Source organism: Talaromyces proteolyticus, assembly GCF_021365285.1.
Source record: "Talaromyces proteolyticus strain PMI_201 chromosome Unknown BGW36scaffold_12, whole genome shotgun sequence".
NCBI lineage: Eukaryota > Fungi > Ascomycota > Eurotiomycetes > Eurotiales > Trichocomaceae > Talaromyces > Talaromyces proteolyticus.
The window spans coordinates 63,159-89,733 of NW_025764288.1; the positions used below are offsets into that span (position 1 = coordinate 63,159).

A 26,575-nucleotide genomic window follows, 5' to 3' on the forward strand; every position below is an offset into this window, starting at 1 on the left:
AATGTGTAATGTGTAATGGCATAAACATCAAATCAACTATTAATATATCAAAAAAAGACCATTACACAGACCCAGCTGCTCCAGTCTCATGTTCTGCTGCAGCACCTCCCTGAGCCCGGTCCGGCAGAGCAGCCTTGTCTGCACCCGCAGCACTGGCGTTCTTAAAGGACTGGTCAAAGTCCGCAATGATATCGTCGATGTGCTCAGTGCCAACGGAGATACGGATCCCGTCCTCGGTCACGCCAGAGGCAATTCGCTCTTCCTCGGATAACTGCTCGTGGGTGGTTGACCAGGGGTGGATTGCGAGTGTTTTCGAGTCGCCGACGCTATCGATGTGTCAGTATATCACTGTAAAACAAACGTGTCTGGTTTGACCTACTTGGCAAGGTTGGAAATCAATTTGAAGCCGTCCACGACTTGGCTGCCAGCTGCAGCACCGCCCTTCACGCCAAACGACAAAACACCGCCGAAGCCTCGGGGCAGGTAACGCTTCGCGAGTTCATGGCTTGCGTGACTCTCCAATCCGGGGTAAGACACCCATGTGACGTTCTCGTTCTTCTCCAGCCAGCGCGCGAGAGTAATCGCGTTGCTGGCATGTCGCTCGGCACGCAAGCTCAAGGTCTCAAGGCCAAGCAGAAGCTGCTGCGCGGCAAAGGGGTTGAGGGTAGATCCAAGATCGCGGAGGATCTCTACTCGAACGCGAATCGCGAATGTGATCGGTCCGAATGTGTCCCAGAATTTCAGTCCATGGTAGCCCTCGGCAGGTTCATTGAATTGCGGGAATCGTGCTGCATGCTTGCCCCAGTCAAACTTTCCGCTGTCGACCACTACACCGCCGATAGTTGTGCCGTGTCCTCCAATCCATTTGGTGGCGCTGTGGACAACAATATCCGCGCCGTGATCGATGGGGCGAGCAAAGTAGCCTCCGGCACCAAAGGTGTTATCGACCTGTTAAATTCATGAGTGACATGGTGGAAGATAGTTTGAGGATACGCACAACTAGAGGAACACCCTTTTCATGAGCGACCTTGGCAATAGCTTCAAAGTCAGGAACATTGTATCGAGGATTGCCAATAGTCTCCACATAAACTGCCTTGGTGTGGTCATCGATCAGAGCAGCAATATCCTCAGCCTTGTCACCCTGCACGAATTTCGTCGTGATTCCAAGTCTAGGGAGAAACACTTTCAATTGGTTGTAGGTGCCACCGTACAGATTGCTGGTCGCAATAATGTTGTCGCCGGCATGAGCAAGAGCGGAGATGGCCAGGAACTGAGCTGCCTGCCCGGACGAAGCTGCAACAGCGGCGACACCTCCCTCGAGAGCAGCAATTCGCTTTTCGAATACATCGACCGTGGGCTAATTGAGTACGCTTGATTAGTCGTCTACCCCACGTAATGAATTCACACGCACTTACGTTCATAATTCGGGAGTAGATGTTGCCAAACTCCTTGAGACCAAACAGTCTCGCTCCATGGGCGGAGTCATTGAAAACGAAGGACTATTTATAAGTCAAAGATCAGTTAGTTGACATTTCCTCAAGCCGGGAAGAGCTAGGTTTTCTCAATGCCGGTCTGGGGGTAGACGAACAGTGGTGGCATAGATAGGTACAGCACGAGCGTTGGTCGCTGGATCAGGTTCCTGGCTGTATGATTCTCTATGAGTAGCTGTACAAAGTATGAGAAATGTCACGACAGAATAAACTCACCCAGCATGAAGCTGCAGTGTCTCAAAGTGCTGTTCCGCCATGATTGCTGTCTTGAAGTCTGGTGGGATGCTGAGGTGAAATGCGGGGAAATATAAAATATGGAGCAGAGATGGAAGTCACAATACTCAACTACCAAAACAGCAGCACAGGAATAAAATGGTACACAGGGGGAAATAAACTATATTCATGGGTGAGCTATAGACAACAATTATATACTCCCCTCTCCAAAGCCCGAGCGATTGCGACACCCTCGAAGCCAGCCAGTGCCCCTCTTCCGATGTTTGGATTGCGGGAACATGGACACGATGGCGTGATTCCTTCCCCTCACATGTTGAACCTTTTAGATTTGAGTTTGGTCCAGCTAGTCCAGCCTCAACAGCAGTTTCATACTTTGGTGCCAGAATAGAAGCCACGAGTAGCATGCTTGATGCGATCTAGCCGATGTTCGGCTATGCAGTAGTATACAATTATGTGGACGAACTACTGCAACCCCCCAAAGAATACTAATTGAGAAAACAAATAAAAATTATTAAGGATACGGGACCCACGCTCTAGAAATGCAGCTCAGCTCAACGGTGCATTATTTGACGTCTTCCCATCAGCAGATTTCAGCATCCAAAACATGTTTACTTGCAGTCTCCCAAAATTAGGGCCCTGCACCGGCTTTTCTTCCCCTCAGATATGCTTTAGTTTGATTGATTGATATATTGTCAGATGACTCTTTATTTGTGCCATAATGTTGACTTTGTGACGCCACTCTGGATCTTATTAGCTGTTTGACTTTCCTTTTCTTTGGTTTAAAGTACATAAATTCTCATGTGAATAAAAATCTACGGGCATTATCGAGTCTACACATACACTTCAAATGTTGAGAATACGATAGAGCCATGTTTCAAACTAGTATGTGATTCTTGAATTCATAATGATTGATAGCATAATAAAAACAAACTTCCAATGCAAACAACCCAACACATCAACGGTGCTGATTGCCCTAACCCTGCTTTTCAGAATAATCAAACCCATGGCGAAGTGACTTTACACGGGGTCCACTAAACGCCGAGCCCAAAATTAGATAAAATATCGGGGTTGAAAACATATAAAAACAAATGCGAGTGCTAAAAAGTGCGAGTACATTCGACACCAAGTGCTCGGCTCGATTTTAGACTCTAGCATGAACTGAAAGATTATTGAAGTACAGGTGAATTGCTCAACAGAACCCCGCTCAGCCTTGGCCAGGAGGTGGTGGTTGGGGAGGCGCTGAGCCCGGCTGCGTGCCGCTCAGCATGAACCCAGGAGGGAACATGGGCATACCAGCAAGTTGGAATCCAAACCCGGGAACGGCTGGTGGTACTGCAGGGTTATTGATGTTAGAGGTTTCACGCTCGCCGCCGTACATGCCAGCGCCGTTATGCATCTCCATACCGCGCTCTGGGCGACGGAATCTGTCAGTCTGAGTACGTGATGACTGCGGACCGCGTTTGCCGCCGGAGTCAGTCGCCATGCGCCTACTAATGGCTGTAAAGAGATAGAATAGTTAGTAACGATAATTGTAAGAGGAAAGGGATTTGTATCAACTAACCTTTGGATGAAACACCAGCTCCTATTTCGATATCAGGCTCCTCTACAACCATGCCGTTCTCGATTGGTTTTCCACCAGTGCCACCGTACTCCGCAGTTAGCATCCATTTACGATCGGCTTCGGTCAATCGCTCAATGGGAATGATGCTAATTCCGGTTTGGTAATCACTGCAGTCACGAGGTCCAAATCCAACGCCCCAACGGGTCTACATTATGTTAGCTGACTGCAATTCAAATTCGAATCAGTAGATAGATAGTAAATCTTACCCGGAGTTGCATGTCGCCAGACTTGTAAGTTTCCATTCCTTCTCTAGCAAGCATTGCATCTCTACGATTGATCATCTTGATGAATGCATGGCGCTTGTCGACATTAACGATACATGTCTGTACGATCCCAAACTTGCTGAACAAGGCCCGTAGGTGAGCCTCAGGAGAGCTGTTGTCGATGTTAGTGTTACTGTCAAATTTCCCAGACGACAAAACTTACGTGACACCACCAACAAAAAGAGTTCGACTCAAGACCTTGATATTGCCCTGACCAATCGAATAGTCCCACTCAACCAGCTTAGGTCCTGGTGGAGGCAACGAAGACTCCTGGTGAGGGGGCGTTGGGGTACGTCGTCGTCTGCCAGGAGGACTGCGTTGCCGATAATCGTTGCCACGTCTACCCCGAGCATCACCCCGACGACCAGGAGAATCTCCATGATATTCACCATACACAGGGCTGTCACGACGGCGTGGGGGTGAAGCCTCGCGACGGCGGTCCCAACCAGGAGAACGTGAGCGTCGGCGATATTGGCCTAATGGTGACCGCATGTAATCTCTATCTCGTTCGCGGTCTCTATCCACATCACGTGAACCAACATCAGGCCATCCCTGTTGTGCCGTAGCGTCTGGAAGATTAAACCCGGCGGATTGAAGCGAGTTCATTTGGGACATTCCCGTATTAGCATTGTTGGACAAACTGAGAATCTGTAAAGCTGTGCCCCATTGATCCTGAGGAATACCTTGTGCTGCGAGTAGTTGTAGTAGCTGAACTTGTTGGAAGACGTCAGGTGCTACTGCTGGCGACTGCTGGGCTCCTGCGGCAGCTTGTGGGAGTACTGCAGCCAAAGGGTTTGGCTGAGCGCCTGGCAACGTATTGGATACTGCTGCCATTGGGTTTCCATTGAGATTACCAAGTCCTGCAAATGCAGCACCATACGGATTTACATTCTGTCCGGTTGTTGATAGAGTACTCTGGTCTACAGACGAGGACACAGGAAGGCTGGGGGTAGCATTTTGTGCAGTCAATGCTGCCAAAGGATTTGATTGGGCAGGAATTCCTTGTGCTGGAGGAGCTGCCGGATTTTGTTTTGCCATATCGGCTAGAGCTTTTAAAATGCTGTGAGTATCAGGCGCACCAGCAGATGAATTCTGGGCTTGGCCTTGCAATCCCGCAAGGGGATTAATCCCGGGAGCTGGTGAGCCCTCAGGAGTAGTGGATACAATATCTATATGGTGAAATTAGAATAAGCCCTTTGAAATGGAATAGGACAATACGAATGTTGGTTTTGCGAATTGCCATACTAGTGCAAATGCAAACCACATATAAAACCGGGAGATATTGGCTTACTTTTAGATGGTGAAGCGTTCAACTTCGCTTTGAAGCTGGCGAGCATAGATGCGGGGAACGTCTGTCCACGCTCCCAAATGTCCACTAGTTTCTTGATTTTTTCCTATAATCATGAGAAAAACGATACGTAAGTTCATCTATCCAATATGCGAAAGAGTAGCAAGTTTAAGCGTCAAAGTCATTAAGATTGGGCACAAGGGGGAAAAGAGAAATACGTAGAACCAAGGATGAATGCATATCCAGGCGTGGGTGCTTAAAATGCATACAGCGACCTAGTCGGTGCAATCTATTTCGGTCCCGGGCCAGTCTAGGATTTTTGCTAATGGCATGGGATTTTCTGCTTTTTCTAGAGCGTACCTTTTGATCTTCAGGAGCACTGTTTAGGATATCAGTCATCAGGACTGGCAAGAGCTCGGTTACTCGGTTGACTCCAGCAGCAAATGTTCCATCAGGAGCAGGACTCCCAGGTGGTTGACCTGCTTTGCGAGCTGCTTCTACCCATTGTCGAGTTACAGAGTCTACGACATATAGGACGCCCAGCTTGTGTGTTCCTGGAGCTCTCTTGAAGTGTGTGAAAATTTTTTGGATCAGAACGGATTCGGACTATTGCGACGGCAGAAGTTAGTTTGTTTTTCTTATATCCTCTAAACCAACCCAATACGACGTACCTGAACATTGGCGGTACAGAGTTGTGAGATGCTTCCAATCTTAGAGCCTGAAACGCCTGGCGGCTTTAAACTAAGCATAGACTGAAGGTAGGTATCGAGCTCTGCTACGGCAGAAGACATGGCTGCCAGAATAAACTTGGTCTCAAAGCTAGAGAAGCGACGATCAGATTATTCCAAATGATAATTTCTCTGTTGACTAAAGATCGTTGTATGATGGATGATTCAAAGCCAGGTCTGGGACCCTGTCTACTGGCAGTTCAGACAAGCGTGTCGTAGCAAGTCGAAAAGAAATAAAGAATGAGGAATCAACAAGTGAAGGAGGTTACCCCGCAAGAAGCAGGAACTCTAGGCCTGACCCAGGCGGTCGCGTCACTACAGACTCGCTCGACCGTGCGTTACGCGACGAGAAAAGTCCTCCTACTGCCAGTGAATCTAGAGCCTAGCACGTGTGGCGATATAGAGTATGAGTACGTGTACAGTCTCACTGATACTCGCAGAAAGCCGGACGCATCAGCGAAAACCTACTTACGACGAGGAACTGTGCTGTTTGATGAAAAGAGAAAAGAAGGGGGCGATGGGGGAAGGTGTTTGAAGTGAAGAGAGAGAGAGAGAAAATGGCGGCAGGAGAAGATTCTTGGCTTTCGAAAGGAAGGGTCTTCAGACACTAACCTTAACGGGATATCACGTGATAATTCAAAACACCGTCACCAATATTGAAGTCTCGCCTGGCTTCCCTAGGATGTCCTTGTTGCGAACGTGTCGATCGGGTTTTGTGTGCCCTATTGAATGCTGCCTCTGAAGGACTGAGAAATTGCATACGAAGATCGGAATTGTGACACATGTCTGACCGGCAAGGCTCATGAGAGCTCTTGGTTTTGCCTGCCGTGGGCTGGTAAAAGAATCCCTTTGTTTTCATTTCTTTGCTCAAGATTGTTGAGAAGATGGCATTGTGCGGCAATATGCTTTGGAAGCAACCTATGCATATGAAACTTGGTTTTGGGTAGGGCCAGTCTAATTTGCACAATCCAGAAACAAGCGTTCCTGCTGTCTTCGTTGGCAACTGTAATTGAACTTGCAAATCCACCGACAATGCAAATAATTTGAAGGGGGAAAGCACCACTTTAAAAGAAATGTTTTTCTGAGAGAAGGTCTAGCGAGAATCTAGCACACCGCCAATTTCCCCTCCCCCTCTTCATGCCATGATTGGTAGTTGTGACAAGGCTTAGACAAGGCTGAACCTGGCCAGCGCCAAATGAAATCAAAAGATCCGTAGTAAGGCAGTTCTCGTGCAAGCCTGATAAGTTGCCTTTTGGCATGAGCAACTCACCAAAACATCTTCTCCAGAATAACTGCAGAGATTCTCACCGGGAATATCTCATACCATCTCAACAGCTCTCTACGATGGAGGCTATTGGGAGCATTTCTGCGGTATTAACCTTGGTTTCTGCTACTCTTGATTCGATCAAATTTATCTGTAACGGAGTGAGCAACTTTCAAAATGGCCCTTATATCGTCACCAGTTTGATCGAGGCATTGAATCAGCTTCATAATCTACTCCAAGTCATCAAGCCTACCGTCGAAAAATGTGAGAATCTAATTAGCCCCAAAAATGCCGATTATCGTGACGACTATCCATCCACTTCTGCAAAAATGCTCTACCGATCTGGCAAAGTTCTAGCAGATGACCGGAAAGCTGAACACCAAGGGTGATAGATGGGATAAATTAAAACTGGCGGCTAAAACCCGAATCTACGAGAACAAGTTGAAGGAAATACACGATTCTGTCAATCGATATGTTCAACTCTTTTCGGTTCATCTGAACGTAGCAGGCGTGTAAGATGTACCCTAGATGTGCATTGGATTTCTTAGCTAACGTGGCGCAGTAACATCGAGCTGTTTAACTAAACTAGACTAGATGTGCTCAATAATCAAATTTTAACAGTGTCGCAAAATTTTGAACAATCTTCGAGAGATAATAAGGATCATCTGAATTCTCGGTTCGATGATCTTGTTACCTCAATTCAATCTGGTCTAGAAAATTATGGCAAGAACATATCAAACGGCTTGTTAGCATTAATCAGTACCAACCAACAAAGAGAGGCTGAAGTGGAACAAAAGCACCGGATCTCCGACATCACGAAAAGTTTGGACAATGTTCTTCAAATGCTTAATAGAACAGAAGTCGAATCCCAGTGCCGAATGACACAAGTGAACGACGTGGTGGACAAATTTTGCGATCTATTGAAGCAAAAAGAGAATAGCTTGTCTCAAAACGACAGTTCTTATGCTTCTGAAAACAGTGCAGCTGTGGACAATAACAAACTAGCGGTGGTTCATCTGTGCAGCGAAATATCTATGAAGGGCCAAAACATTTCCAAGAAGGATTTTACAGCAGCTTTGGACGATTTACAAACTCTGATTGGCTACTTCATTTCATCCTTACCTGAAGCCAACCGAAAAGCTCATTGGAATACTTTGCGACAAATACAAGGTCTTCTTCTTGCTTCAGAGGATCTCTTCGTTCATGAGCTCAGTACGTCTCTCGTTGTATTTTAGAGAAACCCCCATTCTAATTAATTTTAGGCTCCTCCACGTCTAGACGAAAAATAGATGGAATTCTTGCATCTTTCGATGAAAACGACGTGGTTAAGAACCCTGCCCAGTATGAGTCACTTGGTAGCGTTTTTCTCCAGCAGCATACTGCGCTCGGATATTATACATTACAAGTACGGAAGAGGCGCTTGGTAAATTTTGACAGAGCACCTCGAGAAGGTTCCCCAATAGATGCTTCCGATTTTAAAATGTCTTTCACCCCCGGGAGGATCACCAAAGAGCCTGTCTCAAGACTCATACTAAGACCAACACAAGTAAAGTTGAAAAATGGAACATTCTCAGTACCACCACAGATGTCTTTCCAGATTATGTTACCCAATTCGGACGAAGTGTTTTTGATTGCTCGGTATGGCAAAGTTGAGGATTTGCGGAAATGGGTTGCCCGAAACTCAAGATCGATTCGAGTATGTGACGAGAATGGGAGTTCATTGTTGCAAGTACTCTCCTTTATGCTCCTTCTATATACTCCATTGAGAGGCTTCTCTGACAGACTGCCATCAAGGTCGCCTTTGAGCACTTAAATTATAATATTGTGAAATTTCTTGTCAACCAGGGCGCCGATGTCGATGCCGCATGTTCCGATCTTCGGTAGGGGATCGAAGTGTTGCTGATAGTATTTGCTAATAGTTTAGTTAGCCCATTGCTTCACATCTTCAGTGGACATGACTTGATTTTATCTATTCGCACTCGACATGAGAGGGTGAATTGCGTCAGAGTCATACTAGAGAATGGAGCGGATCCAGCACTCTCACATTACGGGTATAACGCAAATGCAATCATGGATGCGCTTGCAGAAGGCTCTCTTGTAAAACCTCCACTCTGGGTTATCCTAGTCGCTCTACTGAACTTCTTATAGGAATCCGTCAAAGAATATCTAGATCATGGGGCACCATTTATAGACGCTAATTATCTAGGAGACGCTGATAATGAATGGACGCCAATTTTATATCTTGCCTTCCAGCATAATTTAAGATGTAGGTTCGGAGATGCCTTTCTCATTGATATTCCAGACAAGATAGCACTCCTACTTTCGCGCGGGGTGGATATTACTCATAGAAATAAAAACGGCAATAGTTGTCTACATTTTGTTCTAGGTTATCCTACTCATATGCGGGAAAAGGAGGAAATACAGCACGCTGAGCTTTACGATATTCTCATGTTGTTTGTCACAGCAGGTGCAGATTTTAACGCCACTAATGACCAGGGCATTTCTGTCTTCGATGTCGCTAGGTGCTTTGGTCACTTAGATATATGGAGGAAAGTTCTTGTTGATTCTGGGTATGATATCAATGATGTTCATGCGACAGTTGACTCCGGCCGGACATGCTCTTCATCATCATTGCATTCAATGATATCAAAAGTCACGGTGCGGAGAAGAAAACCCACACTCTCCTTCTCTCACTATATGAAAATGCGTGGCGAGAAGCGAAGCCCCGACCAACCTGGTATGTTTGACCTGTGTAGGCCCGCGTACAGGGGAAACAATGCAACAAGTGAAATAGAAAGTGAACTTGTTCGTACCAAAGCGTTGATTGATATTAATGAAGCGTGGATATCATTCTACGATTATAGCGGAGAGCGTGTGAGAGATATAGCTAGGATATATGACACATTCATACGACATGGAGAAATGATGGCTCGCACACTCTCTCACAAAAATGTCGACCAAAAAGTAAAATGAATCAAAATAGACTGAAAAAAGCATTTTCGAGGATGCAAGGAGGCGCAAGAAACTGGGTTGTTATTCAAATCATCTTGATGCCTACTATTAATACTAATAGAATTCTAGAAATAATAATTATACAAGATGAGGGTAAGATGACGGGAGTGGCGGGCAACGGGTAATGCACGGGAGACGACGCCGGCCGGCATGGCTAGCGCCGTCGAATCGGGCTGACCGGGCATACCGTACGTAGGATACTGGATACTGCTTCCGTCGCTCGTGATCTGTATAGAGGAGGACAGACATCCGTTCAAGCTCGGCACAGTTCGGGCCGGTCTAGTCCCGTTGTGGCTAGGCCCGAAAAAGGGCTCGAAAAGTAACAACAGCTTTCTCCCCAAGCCCGAAGAGGCCCTTTCTCCCATCCTCTCTGCAGACATCTTGTATTATTCCGTGCATTCCTGTACATCCCCCCTCCCGTCGTGTATTTTCGCCCACGGCTCTCGCCTGCAATTGTTCATATCACACACGCAATGGCTTCTTCGTTGAGACTGGGAAGCTCCGTGGTGCGGTCGTCCCTGGCCACCAAGCCTGCTGTGCAGTCCGCCGCCTTCAATGGCCTGCGCTGCTACTCCACTGGCAAAGCCAAGGTGTGTAATCTTCATGCGCCTGCATATCTGGGGAAGGAGGTTGATTAACGCTGTTTCGATTATCTAGTCCCTGAAGGACACCTTCGCCGACAAGCTGCCCGGCGAGATTGAGAAGGTCAAGAAGCTCCGCAAGTATGTCGCCTGGCGAACCCCGACCGTAGAGATAAACTGCAATTGCTAATGCGCCAATTCGTAGGGACTTCGGCTCCAAGGTCGTCGGCGAGGTTACCCTCGACCAGGTCTACGGTGGTGCTCGTGGAATCAAGTCCCTTGTTTGGGAGGGTTCCGTTCTCGACAGCGAAGAGGGTATCCGCTTCAGAGGCCGCACGGTTGGTATTCATTGTTTATATACGCCTGCATGAGCTAGTCTGACAATTGCCCCCAGATCCCAGAATGCCAGGAACAACTCCCCAAGGCTGTGGGCGGAGAGGAGCCTCTCCCGGAAGGTAGGCTTGCCAGGTGCTCCCCTCGCTGATCACGATTTTAACCATCCGATAGGTCTTTTCTGGCTGCTGCTCACTGGCGAGGTCCCCAGCGAACAGCAAGTTCGTGATCTGTCCGCAGAATGGGCTGCTCGTTCTGACGTCCCCAAATTCATCGAGGAGCTCATTGACCGCTGCCCCAACGACCTCCACCCCATGGCCCAATTCTCCCTCGCCGTGACTGCTCTTGAGCACGAGTCCGCCTTCGCCAAGGCCTACGCCAAGGGTATCAACAAGAAGGAATACTGGCAATACACTTTCGAGGACTCGATGGACCTCATCGCCAAGCTCCCCACCATCGCTGCCCGCATCTACCGCAACGTCTTCAAGGATGGTAAGGTTGCTGCCGTCCAGAAGGATAAGGACTATGCTTTCAACTTGGCCAACCAGCTCGGCTTCGGCGAGAACAAGGACTTTGTCGAGTTGATGCGTCTTTACCTGACCATCCACTCTGATCACGAGGGTGGTAATGTCAGCGCTCACACCACCCACCTTGTGGGCAGCGCTCTCTCCTCCCCATACCTGTCTCTCGCTGCTGGCTTGAACGGTCTTGCTGGTCCTCTCCACGGATTGTAAGTATTACTATTCGCCATGCGAAATTCGCTTAGCTAACATCTACACTACAGGGCTAACCAGGAGGTCCTGGTCTGGCTACAGAAGATGAAGAAGGCTATTGGCAACGACTTGAGTGACGAGGCTATCAAGAACTACCTCTGGTCTACCCTGAACGGCGGCCAAGTTGTTCCCGGCTACGGTCACGCCGTCCTCCGCAAGACCGATCCTCGCTACGTGTCTCAGCGTGAATTCGCTCTCCGCCACCTTCCTGATGACCCCATGTTCAAGCTCGTCAGCCAGGTTTACAAGATCGCTCCTGGTGTTCTCACTGAGCACGGCAAGACCAAGAACCCCTACCCCAACGTGGATGCTGTAAGCACTCTCCTATTCGGCCGTTGACTTGAAATTATGCTAACAGTAGAAATCTAGCACTCCGGTGTCCTCCTCCAATACTATGGCCTTACTGAGGCCAACTACTACACCGTCCTCTTCGGTGTGTCCCGTGCGCTCGGTGTCCTTCCCCAACTCATCATTGACCGCGCCCTTGGTGCTCCTATTGAGCGCCCTAAGAGTTTCAGCACTGAGGCTTACGCTAAGCTTGTCGGAGCTAAACTCTAAATTCGTTGTCCTTAGAGGACGGCTGAGTCGTCTGGGTTTTGAAAAGAAATTCAACGCAAATAGAATGCCAATCGGCGATGGCCGTGGCTGGCCAATGTACAATGTTTGTTTTATATGTTAGTTAGACTGGGAAGGGCCTGGACGCGGAATTGAGTTCGATTATTATTATGTCTTGTTATGAGAATTGATCGTGTCGAGCAAGACTTTTGAGGCAACAGCACTTTCTAGTGGGTTCTTGATTGGGTTAGCATTATTATGATTTTACATACAATATTATTATACAATGGTTAGCCTATGTTCACTCTGCAACGCCGACGGAGTCAAGTTGTCCGAATGATGATTTGCTGCTTCGGTCTATATTTTTACGACCGCGACTCGGCTTCCGAGCATCGTCGACAATAATACGCCGTCTGCTGCTTACCCGAAGTCGGCGCATGTCAGCGAGCCGTTAATACTTGACAATTATAGATTAATTCTTGACTTGTTCATGTGATAGAGGAATTGCAAAGAGACGATCTGTCAATAATTGTTGCCTGTCGCGCTTGGCGCTGCTAGGAATAATACTAAATTAATAAATTATTATAATAGTAAATTATGGTTACTGACAACACCCAACGGTTCAGGCTTTCAGGGCTTCAACGCTCGAATCCATAATCTGTTGGGGCTTCTGAGCTCAACCCCGTTTTTTCCCGGACCACCTATTTACGCTCACCGTCGAAGCGATGTCGATGGGCTAATCGCAGCAGAGAAAATGCGCCAGCACTGCCAATGTGCAGTCGGCCTTCCAATAGTGATAATCGTAATGATAGTACGGTAGCAATAATGAGCCGTCCAAAAAAGCAATGTTCAATAATAATGATAGATTGGTCCGTCGTATTGGCCGTGCGTGGGCGAAATAGGCCAGCCCAGCCGCGGTTATTGCTCTGGCTAGCGCCCCAGCTTGTTGCTGTGCGGGTTCCTGCTATTAGTACCACTCTCCAATCTCCGCTGGCTTGTGACACTCTTCTTCCTCCCATTACCCCGTGCAACCTGCCTGCCTGTGCTTAGTCGAGCTCGACGTCGCTATTGGTGCTTTTCCATCGCTCCTAGATTTCACATTTCCCTACTCTCACCCCCAAAAAAAGAATTCGAAACAGCTGCCTTTCTGGTTGTTGCGCCATCACCACCAAGCTTCCCCTTCTTTCTATCCCACAGGCGACGAAGCCCCCTATATCCCTTGGTCAGGGCCCCTTTCAGCATTCCCAACTGTCAGAGATGTCCGCTGCTACCGCTCCGATCGAGAAGAAGCCGGTCAAGTTTAGCAACCTGCTACGTAAGTCCCGAAAAACCTGTGGGATGAATGATGTCTAACGGGTATTTGCAACAGTTGGCGCGGGGTTGAATATGTTCGAGTAAGTTTTCAAATAGTGATTATGGCTATGTATCTCGATGCTAATTCGAAAATAGGGTTACAACATTGGGACAGGTACGGAACTATCCATCTGGAATCGAATTACAAGCACAATCCCTAAACTAATATCCACAGCCGCTGGAAGTGACTAAGACAACCATGGCTGCCAACCGTAGCGATACGTTTGCCGGTGCCATGAGACGGATTTGGGGGCGCGGCGGTATTTTCGGCTGTAAGTCGTTTACATGACTGGATGGCACAAATAAACACCCAGACATGACTGATCTTTTTTGGCTTCCAGACTACCAAGGTCTCATTCCCTGGGCCTGGATTGAGGCTTCCACCAAAGGCGCCGTCCTCTTGTTTGTGGCGTCCGAGGCTGAATTCTACGCGAAAAGCGCCGGCGCTTCGGATTTCCTTGCAGGTATTGGCGGTGGTATGGCTGGCGGTGTTGCCCAGGCCTATGCCACTGTTGGCTTCTGTACCTGCATGAAGACGGTCGAGATCACCCGACACAAGCTGTCTGCCTCTGGTGTTAAACCCCCAAGCACCTGGCAAACCTTCATGGACATCTACCGCAAAGAAGGTATCCGTGGTATCAACAAGGGTGTCAATGCAGTCGCTATCCGTCAAACCACCAACTGGGGCTCGCGCTTCGGTCTCTCTCGATTGGTAGAGAACGGTATCCGCAAAATGAACAACAAGGAAGATGGCCAAAAATTGACTGCCGCTGAAAAGATCGTTGCGTCTGGATTAGGTGGTGGCTTGTCCGCCTGGAACCAGCCTATCGAGGTCATCCGTATCGAAATGCAGAGCAGAACCGAGGACCCTAACCGCCCTAAGAATCTGACTGTCGGAACAACAGCCAAATACATCTACCAAACCAACGGTCTCAAGGGTCTTTACCGAGGAGTCGCCCCACGTATCGGTCTAGGCATGTGGCAAACCGTATGCATGGTTGCTTTGGGTGATTTGTGAGTTTTCCAGCTTATGACTTAGCCTGTCATCGAACGAGACTAACAGTTCAATTTAATAGGGCCAAGGATGCTGTAGAAAGGCTCACTGGTGAATCCGTCACCGCAAAGCACTAGGAGGGTTTGGAATACCCCTCGCATTTGGTGTTACTATGATAGTCCTAGCCCAAAATGGATTCCCTTTGTATTCTTCATGGTTCGCGTCACTGAAGGCCCACATATGAGGCGTTTTGTGACGACTGATGTGACTTTATAAATGTCGTGGTTATTGACCTGGATATAGACTTAATTTGTTGTATGGATAGATATTTGGATTTGCTCTCGTGGGAGACAGACCCATGAGTTCAATTTATGACATTCATTTTTCATATTCTACTTTGGCTGCTATTTTATTATTGCAAGCTATTCAGTGGTATAGTCGCGCAGTTTTTATGTCTGAGTACAGGTACAAATATTTGGTTTGGATAGGAGGCAACTCTTTGTCAATACCATGTTAATCTTACAAACAAATGGCACAATAGTCAACGTAGTGTGTGCACTTGATATGAAGGAGATGTACTCTCGAATTCATTCTCATTGGAGGGGCACTATACCCGCGTGTACTTGGATCTTCTCAGGTAGTATGGCCGTCGGCGTGGCCCCGAGAGGCCGCCGCACCCGAGTAATTAAACCAACAGCAACATCATCAACTGTATTCATGCTTCTTGAACTACTCACACGACCACCAATATATAGGGGGAAAATGTTCAGAGGGGAAATATAGAATTGAGAATACTCTTTGCTTCTAGTGATCCTATAACTTAGTGGTCTTCAAATAGACACTCAAGGAAAGCAAAATGTTTCGATTCGTTCCCTACCAATCAAACTCGCAGCAAGATGGCCGGAATTTCCAGCGGGCATGTACAACATGTCGAAATCGCAAGGTTTGTTTTGTAAAATAATGAGTACTTAAGTTTTGCTGTACTTGATTACTGATATAATGTAATAGAAACGCTGTTATCATGACAACCCTTCCGATGCTCCTCATGCGGAGAACTCATCATTAACGTCCCAGCAAGAGCCGGCAAGGAAGAGAGCACGGTATCCATCTAATACGCTTCCTGACCAGAGTGACCGCGAAGTAAGTCGGACGTCGAATGAAATGGAACCTTTGCTGGCGACCGGTAGCTCAGCACATACCAGAAATGATGACGAGCACCCAGAAGACGACGACAATGATGGAGAAGCTCGCTTCGTTGGTCATTTGAACCCTGAATCAACCTTTCTCGCAGCAACCAACCAGATACCCGTATCCGTCAAAACAGATGATATAGGCGTATGGACACATGATGGTACCGCAGAGGAGACTCGCAGGAACATAATGCCTGCGACGCCCAAATTTGAATTACGTGATAAGAATGGGTACATCAGATGGGAAGACCTTCTCTATTTGCCAAGGGAGTCTGACTTCAAAGTTTTATATAACCTTTATTTAGAGGAAATACATCCTGTGTTTCCGGTCATTGACCAACAAATATTCGAGAATCTGCCAACGAATATTGCCGAATGCACTTTTTTACGGCTAGCTATATGCATTGCAGGGAGCGTGAGTCCAAAGGCTAAGACACATTTGAAATCTTCACCAGAGAGAAGTCATTATTCGTCACGAGATGACTTCATTAAGGAGTTGACATTCTCACTTCGTCTTTTACTGAATCTTAATGTGGTCAGAGACAAGATTGTCCTCGTGCAAGGCCTTTCGCTAGCTGCCATGTTTACCCAATTATCAGAGAATCGTGACCTATCAGCAGAACTTGCAGCAAGCGCAGTTGGCTATGTTCATACCACGGGCCTTCACCTGGAGAGTCAAGGGAAGGGGAATGACAATAGCGAAAGCCAGAGTGAAGCTCGCGCCAGGCTGTTTTGCTGTGTGTGGGCGTTGGATAAGTTGAATGCTGCGTTTCATGGACGTCCGGTGATGATGCACGAGAGAGATATTGGACGGAATATTGAAAGCTCTATATCGATGCAGCAGCCTTCTTTCCAGCTGCTTCTTCGGATAGTGGTGCTGCTAGACCAGGTTATAGGGCTCTATCGACCGAGTAATGAGTCCAAAATGTCATTGGAGGGTGATTTTCCTTTGTTCGAGGATTTAATCGAGAAATCGAATGCGGTCAATATTAATAGTCGCTTCCTAGGTATGGACACTTTCACCCCGTCATCACGCCATCATATTATCAACTAACACTGAATATGGTATAGCCACAGTAGAAACGCTCTATCATTCAGTAGCCATGCTATCATACCGATCAAAATCATTTCATGAGCCTCCTACATCCTCAGCCACTTTCCTGCGTCAAAACCTCTCAGCACTAAAAGTCACATCCCTAGTGTCCGAAGGCCTCAATATGTCTTCCCATTATAACCTACCATTCGTCCCATACGCAATATCTCTTTCTCTCCGTGTTACATATCGAGAACTACGTATTAGCCGCTCATCAATGCTGCGAGAAAGAGCTAAAAAGCAGCTCCTTGCCAACTCGGAAATCCTCCATCGTTTTGAGAGTATATTTGGCTCTCTTTCCGCTTTGGCTATTATGGCAGAGCTAATTGTTCGTGAAATGGAGAGAAGAACTATTCAGCAGCAGCAACAGACAACAGACCCTACACAACTACGGCGGCAGCAGCAGCAACACGATAATGTTTTACCTATCGCAAGCCTTCTCAGTGCTGCAAATGAAATTCCACCTGTCCAGCTGGACGGTAGTTCGGGTCAGAATTTGTATCAACCTGCTCCTCAACCGAGTTCGACTCAGTATGATGAGCCGATACCATCCGAGAGGATGCCTGGCTCGGAGTTTACTAGTGGGGCTGATCTCGACAACATAGATTTATCTATGTATGACTTATCTATGTTTGACAGCCTGTTTAATTTGGACATTACGAATTTCCAAGTGCTCGAGGGGTGATATCAAAGGGAGAGTTTACAGTAAATATATTTTTTGAGATATTGTTAATACTCCACTTCAATATAATTTATTCTCACTCGATAATTGAATAGAAATGATAATATGATCTTTAAATACGACCTACAGCCTGACAGAAATAAGAGATACCAAGACCAAAGCTGCATATACAAAAGGAAGAAAATTGGTTGTCTAAAAATTTGCTAGATTTGGCAATACGATACAAATACAGACACACACAAAGGAGATATATCTGTTTGGTTGCAACACTGAGAAAAGGTGGCACTTTACAGGGAAAATAGGGACATTTGCTCTTGTGGACGCTGTTCGTCACCCAAAAATTTGAACCGATCTAGAATATTGAAGAGGGGGTTGGGTTTCCCTTTTAATATTATGCTGACTTTTTAATTTAAACGGTCAGGCCAAGGTCTTCGGCGAAGGGGAGCTTGAAGAGATCTCCGACGACGGCGACGGATGCCTTTCCGGTGACGAAGGACTTGGCGAGCTGATGGCGTTATGTTAGCAGATATTTTAAACTTAATAAAGATTGGGATGGTGCGGGTACTAACCTCCTGGACCTGTTGGGGTGAGACCTTGTCGAAGCCAGAAGCAACGTCGGAGATCTGTAGGGCCTTAGTACCATTGATCAAGGCAGAGCCAGTAAGCTCTACACCGGTCTCGAGAACCTGGGCGGCTTCAAGAGTGCGGAACTTGGCCAAGGCAATGGCCTTCTTGATATCTTCAGCAGCAACCTCACCACCAGCGACCTTCTTAAGAGCATCAGCAGCACGCTTGGAAACGGCAGAGACTGACTCTGGCTTTCCAGTAACTGAGATTGTGAAGAGGCCAGCATCCGAGTATGCGTAGTTCTTTGTCGAGACTTTGACGCCAGAGTGGCCCTCAATGGCCTTGGAAAGGAGGGAGAAGCCAGGAGTCCACTTGATGGAAGATTCACCACCGAGGAGGGCGGCGAGAACGGCAGCCTCGGGTTTGTATCCCGAAGCACCGTATTGAGCAGAGCCGGGGAAGCTGATGACAACGGCATTGCCGGCCTTGCTGGAAGTGCGTTGCTCGCCACCGTAGAACTTGGAGGGCGAAGACTCTTTGACCTTGAATTGGCTGGAGGGAGTAGCAGTGGAGTGTTCACCGAAGAACTGGCTCACCCACTTCGAGAGCTCTGCAGAGTTGGGACCGACTGAGACAAGAGCAATGTTGGATTTGGCGTACGCACTTTGGGCGTATTCGGCGAGGCCTTCGGACGAGAAGTACGACTCTAATGGGGTAGAGGAAGTAGCGAAAAGGCTCTCACCAAGACCGCGGTGGAAAGCAGTGGAGTGGGCTGAGTTCAAAGCCAGGTTCTCCGCGTTCTCTAGAAGAGTTTGTTGACGGAGCTTGATGGTGGGGAGAATCAATTCATTCCACTCAAAAGCTGTGTTAATGTTAGAGTCAAAGGTGGGCATATTTGTAACAATTCGTTCGCTGGTAATCATGGCTCACCGGAGTACTTTGTCTGCGAAGAAACCTCTGCGAGCAACTCGGTGAAGTAAGGGAGATCTTCAGACAAGAACTTGGCTTGGAGGATGACATTTTCGCGGGTGTGTGTTGCTGTGAGGTCGCTTCCCAAGAGCTCTGCCTCACGGGTGATACGCAGGCCCGACCGTTTCAAGGTAGTCTAGACAACAAATTTATGTAAGATTAAGTGATTTCTTCACCGTATGTCGACAGAACGGGATTTCTCGACGAACGTACCTTGAAGGCGAACTGCTCAAGGGCATCCGTAAAGCCAGGGAATGGCTGGTAGCGAGGACCAGCCTTTGCAACCAACGCCAGCGTCGTAGTCGGACCTCCAACATCTCTGTTGGCCAATTTGACACCTGCGGCCTCGGTAGTCTCGTACTGAAGACTTGGGCTCTCGGCGGAAGCGAAGGCTCGACGACCGCTGGCACCTTGTGTCCGGAGCGCACGTTGCGCTGTGCGAGCGAAAGCAGACCTCGACAACATTATCGCGCAAGCTAGATAGGAATTGAGATGTGTGGGAGTAAAATGGTCGGCAAATGGGGAGCAATTGAGCGACCCTGGGGTGGAGGGAGTTCGACAAGCTGCTGTTTAGGTCTACCAGACCGACGTCTGAAAAGCTTCAAGATCCGAGCCGACTGGAGTGCACGCCATTAGCCACGCCGTGATTGGCCGCAGCGGGCATAACCGGATGAGAGTTCACGTGATAAGTCATGTGACGAGAGCCGCTCGCTGAAACGTACGGCGGGCCTCATTTTGTGATTTGGTGGTGCTTTTGCTGCGGGACCAAGACTAGTGCCAAAAAAAGTAAAATAATACAGCAACTTTTTGAGATAACTCAACTGTCGCCTACCTGTCTCTCACGCTTGGCTCCGTCGTTTCTGCTCATGGTATCGCACCGGTGACCTCCCTGAACCTTCTAGAGAAGTTGGCGTCTCTCTAGAAGTGTAGCAATGTCCCAAGTATGCAGAGCCCGCGCTTTGGTTCGAGCTTCAACCCACTAATTCGCCCTCTTAGTACGCCGCTGAGCTTTGTACGCTCCTGGTAGAAGACAGCTTTGGGGATCTATTCGGAGTATGTGTGACCTCGTCAGCAAGCTCAAACACATTGTTTGGTTTCGGATTCGAATTGCTCACGAATTGATGACGTTATGGTTGCTCTGTTTCTGACTCATTTTAATCTAGCGGATTTATTCGACCCTCCTGCAGTATGGCCGACTTACGCTTCTGCGGCTCAGAGAGCATGCACGCATTTCGCATAAACAATTATTTCATGCCCTTGCAGCAATGATACAGATGCAGCTTGTTTACCATTTCACATCCACAGACGACGGGATAACCCACTACGAGGCTAGCATCAATGCCGCTTATTATTTGATACGATCCGGGAAGATGCTTGAAATTGTGGAAGAGAGACTGGGAGCATATGCTGCAAAGGTTATGTCTGCGATTATGTATCGCGGACACGCACAGATCAGCTATTTGGAGGCTATGGCAGAACTTCGCACGAAAGGGGTTGGGAAGTCTTCTACCAATGGCGGCACTTTTGATTGGGATGAGAATGAAGGGCAAAACGGAGACGCGCCACATTCTCCTAGCTCTGAAAAGACTGTCACTGGAGACCAAAGCTCAGATCATACTCGCTTGCATACAATTCTCAAGTCCTTGGCTGGACATGGTTTCATTAACCGAGTCAAAGACGCTCATTTCCATAGTATTATGGATAACACATTAGACGCAGAACGGAAAGCGCGGCGGGACTTGGAAACAACTGAGTTTAAAGGCAAAAAACTGGAGGTAGAGGTTGAGATCAGGATGGAAAAGATACTTAAAGAACAGCTCAACAGCGATTTGACCCAAGATTATCCACTAGGAACAAAAAGGCCCCAGGTTAACGGATATTCTGGAGGCTCAAGGAAGAGACGTCGCCTAGATTCTTCTGGGGGCTACTCCGAAGATGAGGACTCCGAACACGAGGACGATGATGAAGATCAAAGACCGATAGACGTAAGTTGTTACGGGTTCAATGCTTGTGAGGTTGCTAAGAAGGCTGTCAGTCGAATCTTGTCGTACGGGTCAATTACGAAAAACTGGACGTGGTGCTTAGAAATCGCCGCCTTGTTGAATTAGCCGCGCAAGGAACGTCTCCCGTTACTGCACAACTTTATGAAACTCTTTTACGCGTTATTGAATATAAAACGTATCGCTGTCGAGAGGGTGGTGCTGAGATTCCCCGCGAAGGTGAAGAATTCGAGACAGGCACCGAGCCAGTCACAGTCCAAAGGCTTATAAGTGAGGTTGACCCTGATCTTGACCTCAGTGGATCTCTTGGGCCAAGCGGGAATCCACCAGCAGGCAAAAAAATCAAACGACCTTTGGAGAACGGAGTGAACGGGGATCATCATGACGACGACGACGACGATGATGATGAGAATATCACCACAGAAACTACTAAATCTTACGACATCAATCAACACCTCAGCCTTTTGGCACTGCCGCCATATCGTCTAGTTCGGCGGTCAAATTCGTCTATTCCTGCGTGGACGGTAGAATTTCGGCGTCTTGCCCGTCAGTTGCGCCATCTTGAGATTGAGCGTATCGTTGGAATTAGATTTGGTAGGCTAGCACTTCGAGTGCTACGAATTCTATTAGAAAAGGGGAAGTTGGATGAAAAACGTCTGCAGGAGATCAGTCTTATCTCGCAAAAAGATCTACGCCAAGTTCTTGCACATATGCAGGAAAGTGGCTTTGTGGACTTGCAAGAAATTCCTAAAGATTCGCAGCGACTACCTTCCAAGACAGTCTTCTTATGGTTCTTCGATCCTGACCGGGTGGGCCGAAATCTCTTACATGACACCTACAAGGCAATGTCATGTTGTCTTCAACGTCTCCGGTTTGAGCGAGGCCGTTTAAAGGACTTTCTCGATAAAACAGAACGCATCGACGTGAAGGGGAACGAGGAACAGTATTTGAGTGAGGCCGAATTGCAAGTATTGCAAGAGTGGCGAGATAAAGAAGCTCTGATGCTTGGAGAGGTTGCGCGGCTCGATGATCTTGTTGCTGTCTTGAGGGACTTCTGAAGCAAAAAAAAAGAGAAAAGAAAAGTCGATTCATCATATGTATTTATAGCTCGACCATGTTTGACTTGGCCATGGTAGAAGTCAGCAACGTATCAATGCAAAAGCATTAATCGTTACGATCGATATCTCTACATAATTTACGAATTCATGTGCTCAAATAGTATTCAATTACATTCCATTGTACTTTCTCCAGATTAAATGAAGTTCATACATGATTCAAAGCTTACATATCTTTCTTCACTTCTGCTTTTGGTTTTTTTTGGAGCCATCAAGATGCCCAGAAGCCGTCGCAGCTGTGACAGATAGAGTATTGCCGAGATATTTGCCAATAAAGTAAACCAATATTGCAACGGTGACTGCGTAAATAGCAGTTGGAACTAACGAGCGTGGGAAAACATTCAATATGAATGGGTCTAGAATTATGTACGCAGTTACAGGCGGAACATTCTCCATCAGAACCGAATCAGTCGTGAAATAGTCTGCTGCAGACTGAATGCGGAGAAATAGAACTGATTCCACTTGAGACGACGTCGTTGAGATGAGAGGCGCTGCAACTGGATCAGCGAGTCGGATTTCTGAGAATTTGGTCAGTGCCGAGATCAAAGTTGGATCTGAAATGGTGTCGGCGAGAGAGTATGTAGTGAGCGTAAATGATGTAGGTTGCTCGCACACGGTTAGCATGAAAAATTTAGTATATGGTGGATAGAAAACATCTCACTGTTGCCAGCCAGCATATTCGCACTTCGTATCTCTGTCCGGGGTTCAGGTCTTCGAGATAGAGCCATGACTCTGTACCGTACGGCTGAGAATGTGTCGGGAACGATGCATTCAGATTGGTCCTTAGAATGTAATCACCCGGTGACAGACGCTCCAGGCCTAAATCATCAATGACTGAGCTTTCTGCAGGGACAGGCTGTGGACTGGGAGCCACAAATATGGTCTTTTCGACATTGGCAGCGGCAAGATCAATATACCATGATGTGATCAAATACGCTGCTAGAGCAAGCTGCTTGGGAATAATACGCATGACTTGGGGCTGTCGTTACTGGTAGTGCCAGTGGTTGCTACTGTATAAGATGGTGATTATACTCGTCCTGCGAGTTCGATGTATCTGGCCATGTAAATTTTCGTGTTAACTCAATAAACATTTAACAGAATTTCGATTTTGTTCAGCGGGAGTCGTGAAAGTGCATACTAGATCAATTGGTAATGTTGAAACATAATAGTCACCCAAAGAGCGTTGATGAAGTCGAAACTGCCTCCTGATCAAGGCTCTTCGTGTTGAGGACGATCTGCTGGCGACGTCACGGCAAATGATGGGCAGATGGCAGCCAATGGAAGCAGCAGTTTTAGCGGCTGCAGTGGATCCTTGCGTGGACCAATCACAGAGGCACACACGGCGCCCCGCTAGTTCGGGCAGAGGACTGACCATGTACCATTCTGATTGGCCAGTCTTTGTTTACACTGGGCAGTAGGCAGCCTCAGGCCGAAAAGGGGCATCGGCTCAACGCGAACCGAACTAGTTTGTATTATGCTGTTAGGAACACGCCTCTAGCTTGTTAGGCTCAAAATTAAAGGCGCAGGTGAGTGACAGGGTTGGTTATGTTCTTGAAAATCGTTAGCAGGAGAAAAAAAAGGGAAAAAAAAAGAAAACACTACTACAGTGTTACTAGCCTGCTGCTGATCCCAATAACATGGCTATACCGAAGTTATTTCTACAGATTCAGATAGCAGCAGTCCAAAAACGATCGTTTATTTTCTAAACAGCCATATTATTTTATTACACAATTATCGCTATCACAATAGCATTATTAATCTAAGAGTGCAGTGCAGGAAACGACCGCGCTAACTCGGAGCAGCTAGCACAACACAGACCACAGCCAGACCGCCTGGACACGCGCGGGTGGTGGGCGACGCTACACTCTTTTCTACTATTTCCACAACGAAAGCGTTGGACCAGCGTTGTTGTCAATCCTTGCTTGGACCACTTCTTGTCTTGTGTCTGTCCACCTCCCTCTATTCTCGCTGCCTTCCCTCCGCAACTCTCTTCGACAGACAATTCCCTCTTGTTCTGTTATATAGGTATGTGTTGATCGTCCCATACCGACGGCCTCCTACCCCTCTTTCCGCTGCAAAATGCGGGAAGGTTATCAGTGCCCCTTTTTCTCCCCCCAACGTCCTCGACTCCAGACAACGCGACATCCGTCACTAACCTCAATGCCATTCGAAGTGCTCTTGGGATACCCGACAAGATGAGAGAAGTTATCAGTTTGAACGGTATGTCAACTCACTGCTATCCCTCGCCAACTTGATGTTGTTTTGACGACGCGTCTGACCTGTTTTGTCTGTTATAGTCGGCCAAGCCGGTTGCCAGATCGCCAACTCTTGCTGGGAGGTATGATTTTACCTCGCTTAATATCAACTCCGATAAAAATCAGCTAAACTAATCTACTATCAGCTCTACTGCCTTGAGCATGGTATCCAGGTAAGATGAAATCTTGGAGTCTCGAAATTCGGTTATCCTGCTTTATTGGCAACAGGCCACAACTGACAAATTCATAGCCCGATGGTTACCTGACCGAAGAACGCAAAGCCCAGGACCCCGATCAGGGTTTCAGCACCTTTTTCTCAGAGACTGGTATGTACAGAGTCGACTTGAGACTGACGCGAGATCTAATTCTAATATAATAACAGGCCAGGGCAAATATGTCCCCCGTACCATCTACGCCGACTTGGAGCCCAATGTTGTTGACGAAGTCCGTACTGGTACCTACCGAACCCTGTTCCACCCTGAGCAGATGGTTACTGGCAAAGAAGATGCCTCAAACAACTACGCTCGTGGTCACTACACCGTGGGCAAGGAGATGATCGACCGTGTCTTGGATCAGGTTCGCCGTGTCGCCGATAACTGCGCTGGTCTGCAAGGTTTCCTCGTTTTCCACTCATTCGGTGGTGGTACTGGATCTGGTTTTGGTGCTCTTTTGATGGAACGCTTGTCTGTCGACTATGGCAAGAAGTCCAAGCTCGAGTTCTGTGTCTACCCGGCACCCCAGAACGCTACTGCCGTTGTTGAACCTTACAACTCTATCTTGACTACCCACACAACTCTCGAGCACTCGGACTGCAGCTTCATGGTTGATAACGAAGCCATCTACGATATCTGCCGCCGTAACCTCGGAATTGAGCGCCCTGGATATGAAAACCTCAACCGTCTGATCGCTCAAGGTACGTCTATGCCGGATATTCTCGCATTTGTAGTCTAACATCTTCTAGTCGTTTCCTCCATCACCGCTTCTCTCCGCTTTGATGGTTCTCTCAACGTTGACTTGAACGAGTTCCAGACCAACTTGGTCCCCTATCCTCGTATTCACTTCCCACTGGTTGCATACTCTCCAGTCATTTCTGCTGCCAAGTCGCTGCATGAAGCCAACTCTGTGAACGAAATCACCATGTCTTGCTTCGAGCCCAACAACCAGATGGTTAAGTGCGATCCTCGCAACGGAAAATACATGGCTACCTGCCTGCTGTACCGCGGAGACGTCGTGCCTAAGGAGACCCACGCCGCTGTTGCCACCCTCAAGACTAAGCGTACCATTCAATTTGTTGACTGGTGTCCTACTGGTTTCAAGATTGGTATCTGCTACCAGCCACCTCAGATGGTTCCCAACGGCGATCTTGCTAAAGTTAACCGTGCAGTGTATGTTTTGACTCTCATGATGATAGATTTGTATCGTTTAGCTGACACTCTTTAGATGCATGTTGTCCAACACTACTGCCATTGCTGAGGCCTGGTCCGCTCTTGACCACAAATTCGATCTCATGTACTCAAAGCGTGCCTTCGTGCATTGGTACGTTGGTGAAGGTATGGAGGAAGGCGAGTTCTCCGAGGCTCGTGAAGATCTTGCTGCCCTTGAGCGTGATTACGAAGAAGTGGCCAGCGACTCGCTTGAGGACGAGGAAGAGGTTGAGCCCGAATACTAGTTACCAATCTCACGTACAAATGGGTTTCTTCCAAGCGGGTTGTGTAATCCTTCGTTATATACCCAATCCATTATCTTATCTTTCTGATTTCATACGGCCTCTCCCGATCTCTGCAATTGCCTTGAAGACGTGCAAAATGTGTGGTGGATTGTTGTTCAAGAAATGACCTGAAGATTCTTAGTGTTTTCAATGCCTACCTCTCAACCCAAACTCCCCGTTCATATCTCCTTTAATCAAGCAAAATATTTCTTTTCTGTAATTCTTATTTTTCTTAAAGAATGCCTTAGGAACAGGGATAGAAAAAGCTAATCAATATTCGTTGCTACATACATTCATTCAAAGGCGACATGAGCAAATTTCCAAAGATGCCGTGGTATTACTTGATGCTTCTGCTCGAAACTACATAATAAGAAGCAAACCCAGGAATGACTCTGTGGTATAAAAGGTGGCTTTTCTTAAATAATAATAAAAGGCCGAAAAACACACTGTAATGGGCATCCAAGAACAATAATGAATTAGCATCAATCATTGATCATTGATGAGCAC

General features: G+C 47.4%; 10 protein-coding genes across 10 annotated transcripts; 6 read left to right on the forward strand and 4 right to left on the reverse strand.

Moving 5' to 3' along the window:
* Positions 1 to 61: 61 nt before the first annotated feature.
* Positions 62 to 1,747, reverse strand: BGW36DRAFT_304882 (homocysteine synthase CysD; the record flags this gene model as incomplete). The annotated part of the gene is made up of 6 exons (XM_046212017.1): positions 62 to 326; positions 380 to 948; positions 998 to 1,357; positions 1,416 to 1,499; positions 1,589 to 1,643; positions 1,707 to 1,747. The coding sequence occupies 6 exons, from the start codon at positions 1,745 to 1,747 to the stop codon at positions 62 to 64; spliced, it is 1,374 nt and encodes a 457-aa protein (XP_046067210.1).
* Positions 1,748 to 2,928: 1,181 nt separating this feature from the next.
* BGW36DRAFT_363464 (uncharacterized protein) lies at positions 2,929 to 5,687 on the reverse strand (the record flags this gene model as incomplete). The annotated part of the gene is made up of 7 exons (XM_046214467.1): positions 2,929 to 3,221; positions 3,286 to 3,490; positions 3,552 to 3,720; positions 3,772 to 4,777; positions 4,900 to 5,002; positions 5,257 to 5,502; positions 5,568 to 5,687. 7 exons carry the CDS (start codon positions 5,685 to 5,687, stop codon positions 2,929 to 2,931), a joined length of 2,142 nt encoding a protein of 713 aa, XP_046067211.1.
* A 1,842-nt stretch (positions 5,688 to 7,529) lies between these two features.
* Positions 7,530 to 8,830, forward strand: BGW36DRAFT_47530 (uncharacterized protein). The gene is made up of 2 exons (XM_046222368.1): positions 7,530 to 8,100; positions 8,151 to 8,830. The coding sequence occupies exons 1-2, from the start codon at positions 7,731 to 7,733 to the stop codon at positions 8,699 to 8,701; spliced, it is 921 nt and encodes a 306-aa protein (XP_046067212.1). The 5' UTR covers positions 7,530 to 7,730; the 3' UTR covers positions 8,702 to 8,830.
* A 1,543-nt stretch (positions 8,831 to 10,373) lies between these two features.
* On the forward strand, positions 10,374 to 12,145 carry BGW36DRAFT_400475 (putative citrate synthase; the record flags this gene model as incomplete). The annotated part of the gene is made up of 7 exons (XM_046218634.1): positions 10,374 to 10,490; positions 10,558 to 10,622; positions 10,687 to 10,819; positions 10,876 to 10,936; positions 10,989 to 11,544; positions 11,599 to 11,899; positions 11,957 to 12,145. 7 exons carry the CDS (start codon positions 10,374 to 10,376, stop codon positions 12,143 to 12,145), a joined length of 1,422 nt encoding a protein of 473 aa, XP_046067213.1.
* An 833-nt stretch (positions 12,146 to 12,978) lies between these two features.
* BGW36DRAFT_387713 (putative mitochondrial DNA replication protein) lies at positions 12,979 to 15,023 on the forward strand. The gene is made up of 6 exons (XM_046217151.1): positions 12,979 to 13,457; positions 13,512 to 13,536; positions 13,592 to 13,610; positions 13,671 to 13,767; positions 13,837 to 14,509; positions 14,572 to 15,023. The coding sequence occupies exons 1-6, from the start codon at positions 13,400 to 13,402 to the stop codon at positions 14,624 to 14,626; spliced, it is 927 nt and encodes a 308-aa protein (XP_046067214.1). The 5' UTR covers positions 12,979 to 13,399; the 3' UTR covers positions 14,627 to 15,023.
* Positions 15,024 to 15,345: 322 nt separating this feature from the next.
* Positions 15,346 to 17,457, forward strand: BGW36DRAFT_431685 (fungal-specific transcription factor domain-containing protein; the record flags this gene model as incomplete). The annotated part of the gene is made up of 3 exons (XM_046221016.1): positions 15,346 to 15,432; positions 15,498 to 16,686; positions 16,751 to 17,457. 3 exons carry the CDS (start codon positions 15,346 to 15,348, stop codon positions 17,455 to 17,457), a joined length of 1,983 nt encoding a protein of 660 aa, XP_046067215.1.
* Positions 17,458 to 17,507: 50 nt separating this feature from the next.
* BGW36DRAFT_387718 (putative ubiquinol-cytochrome C reductase complex core protein 2) lies at positions 17,508 to 19,626 on the reverse strand. Its single transcript, XM_046217152.1, has 4 exons — positions 19,204 to 19,626; positions 18,952 to 19,126; positions 18,024 to 18,883; positions 17,508 to 17,959 (listed from the first exon to the last, which is right to left on the reverse strand). Exons 1-4 carry the CDS (start codon positions 19,453 to 19,455, stop codon positions 17,864 to 17,866), a joined length of 1,383 nt encoding a protein of 460 aa, XP_046067216.1. The 5' UTR covers positions 19,456 to 19,626; the 3' UTR covers positions 17,508 to 17,863.
* Positions 19,627 to 19,908: 282 nt separating this feature from the next.
* Positions 19,909 to 22,205, forward strand: BGW36DRAFT_387722 (putative DNA directed RNA polymerase III subunit Rpc82). The gene is made up of 3 exons (XM_046217153.1): positions 19,909 to 20,043; positions 20,154 to 20,975; positions 21,026 to 22,205. Exons 2-3 carry the CDS (start codon positions 20,256 to 20,258, stop codon positions 22,046 to 22,048), a joined length of 1,743 nt encoding a protein of 580 aa, XP_046067217.1. The 5' UTR covers positions 19,909 to 20,043; positions 20,154 to 20,255; the 3' UTR covers positions 22,049 to 22,205.
* Positions 22,206 to 23,352, reverse strand: BGW36DRAFT_387723 (uncharacterized protein). The gene is made up of 3 exons (XM_046217154.1): positions 23,244 to 23,352; positions 22,767 to 23,159; positions 22,206 to 22,711 (listed from the first exon to the last, which is right to left on the reverse strand). The coding sequence occupies exons 2-3, from the start codon at positions 23,073 to 23,075 to the stop codon at positions 22,286 to 22,288; spliced, it is 735 nt and encodes a 244-aa protein (XP_046067218.1). The 5' UTR covers positions 23,076 to 23,159; positions 23,244 to 23,352; the 3' UTR covers positions 22,206 to 22,285.
* A 948-nt stretch (positions 23,353 to 24,300) lies between these two features.
* On the forward strand, positions 24,301 to 26,029 carry BGW36DRAFT_400480 (tubulin alpha-1 subunit; the record flags this gene model as incomplete). Its single annotated transcript, XM_046218635.1, has 7 exons — positions 24,301 to 24,325; positions 24,403 to 24,443; positions 24,507 to 24,533; positions 24,611 to 24,686; positions 24,743 to 25,273; positions 25,322 to 25,745; positions 25,801 to 26,029. The coding sequence occupies 7 exons, from the start codon at positions 24,301 to 24,303 to the stop codon at positions 26,027 to 26,029; spliced, it is 1,353 nt and encodes a 450-aa protein (XP_046067219.1).
* Positions 26,030 to 26,575: the final 546 nt, after the last annotated feature.

Bases quoted from the DNA above. Each gene is read 5' to 3' on its own strand.
- BGW36DRAFT_387722 (XM_046217153.1), top strand. From the start codon at position 20,256: ATGATACAGATGCAGCTTGTTTACCATTTCACATCCACAGACGACGGG. The intron at 20,976-21,025 runs GTAAGTTGTTAC...GAAGGCTGTCAG, and splicing joins AAGATCAAAGACCGATAGAC to TCGAATCTTGTCGTACGGGT.
- BGW36DRAFT_387718 (XM_046217152.1), bottom strand. From the start codon at position 19,455: ATGTTGTCGAGGTCTGCTTTCGCTCGCACAGCGCAACGTGCGCTCCGG. The intron at 19,127-19,203 runs GTACGTTCGTCG...TTTGTTGTCTAG, and splicing joins TTGAGCAGTTCGCCTTCAAG to ACTACCTTGAAACGGTCGGG. The intron at 18,884-18,951 runs GTGAGCCATGAT...ACATTAACACAG, and splicing joins TTCGCAGACAAAGTACTCCG to CTTTTGAGTGGAATGAATTG.
- BGW36DRAFT_47530 (XM_046222368.1), top strand. From the start codon at position 7,731: ATGCTTAATAGAACAGAAGTCGAATCCCAGTGCCGAATGACACAAGTG. The intron at 8,101-8,150 runs GTACGTCTCTCG...AATTAATTTTAG, and splicing joins TCTCTTCGTTCATGAGCTCA to GCTCCTCCACGTCTAGACGA.
- BGW36DRAFT_387723 (XM_046217154.1), bottom strand. From the start codon at position 23,075: ATGCGTATTATTCCCAAGCAGCTTGCTCTAGCAGCGTATTTGATCACA. The intron at 22,712-22,766 runs GTGAGATGTTTT...ACCGTGTGCGAG, and splicing joins GAATATGCTGGCTGGCAACA to CAACCTACATCATTTACGCT.
- BGW36DRAFT_387713 (XM_046217151.1), top strand. From the start codon at position 13,400: ATGTCCGCTGCTACCGCTCCGATCGAGAAGAAGCCGGTCAAGTTTAGC. The intron at 13,458-13,511 runs GTAAGTCCCGAA...TATTTGCAACAG, and splicing joins CAAGTTTAGCAACCTGCTAC to TTGGCGCGGGGTTGAATATG. The intron at 14,510-14,571 runs GTGAGTTTTCCA...TCAATTTAATAG, and splicing joins ATGGTTGCTTTGGGTGATTT to GGCCAAGGATGCTGTAGAAA.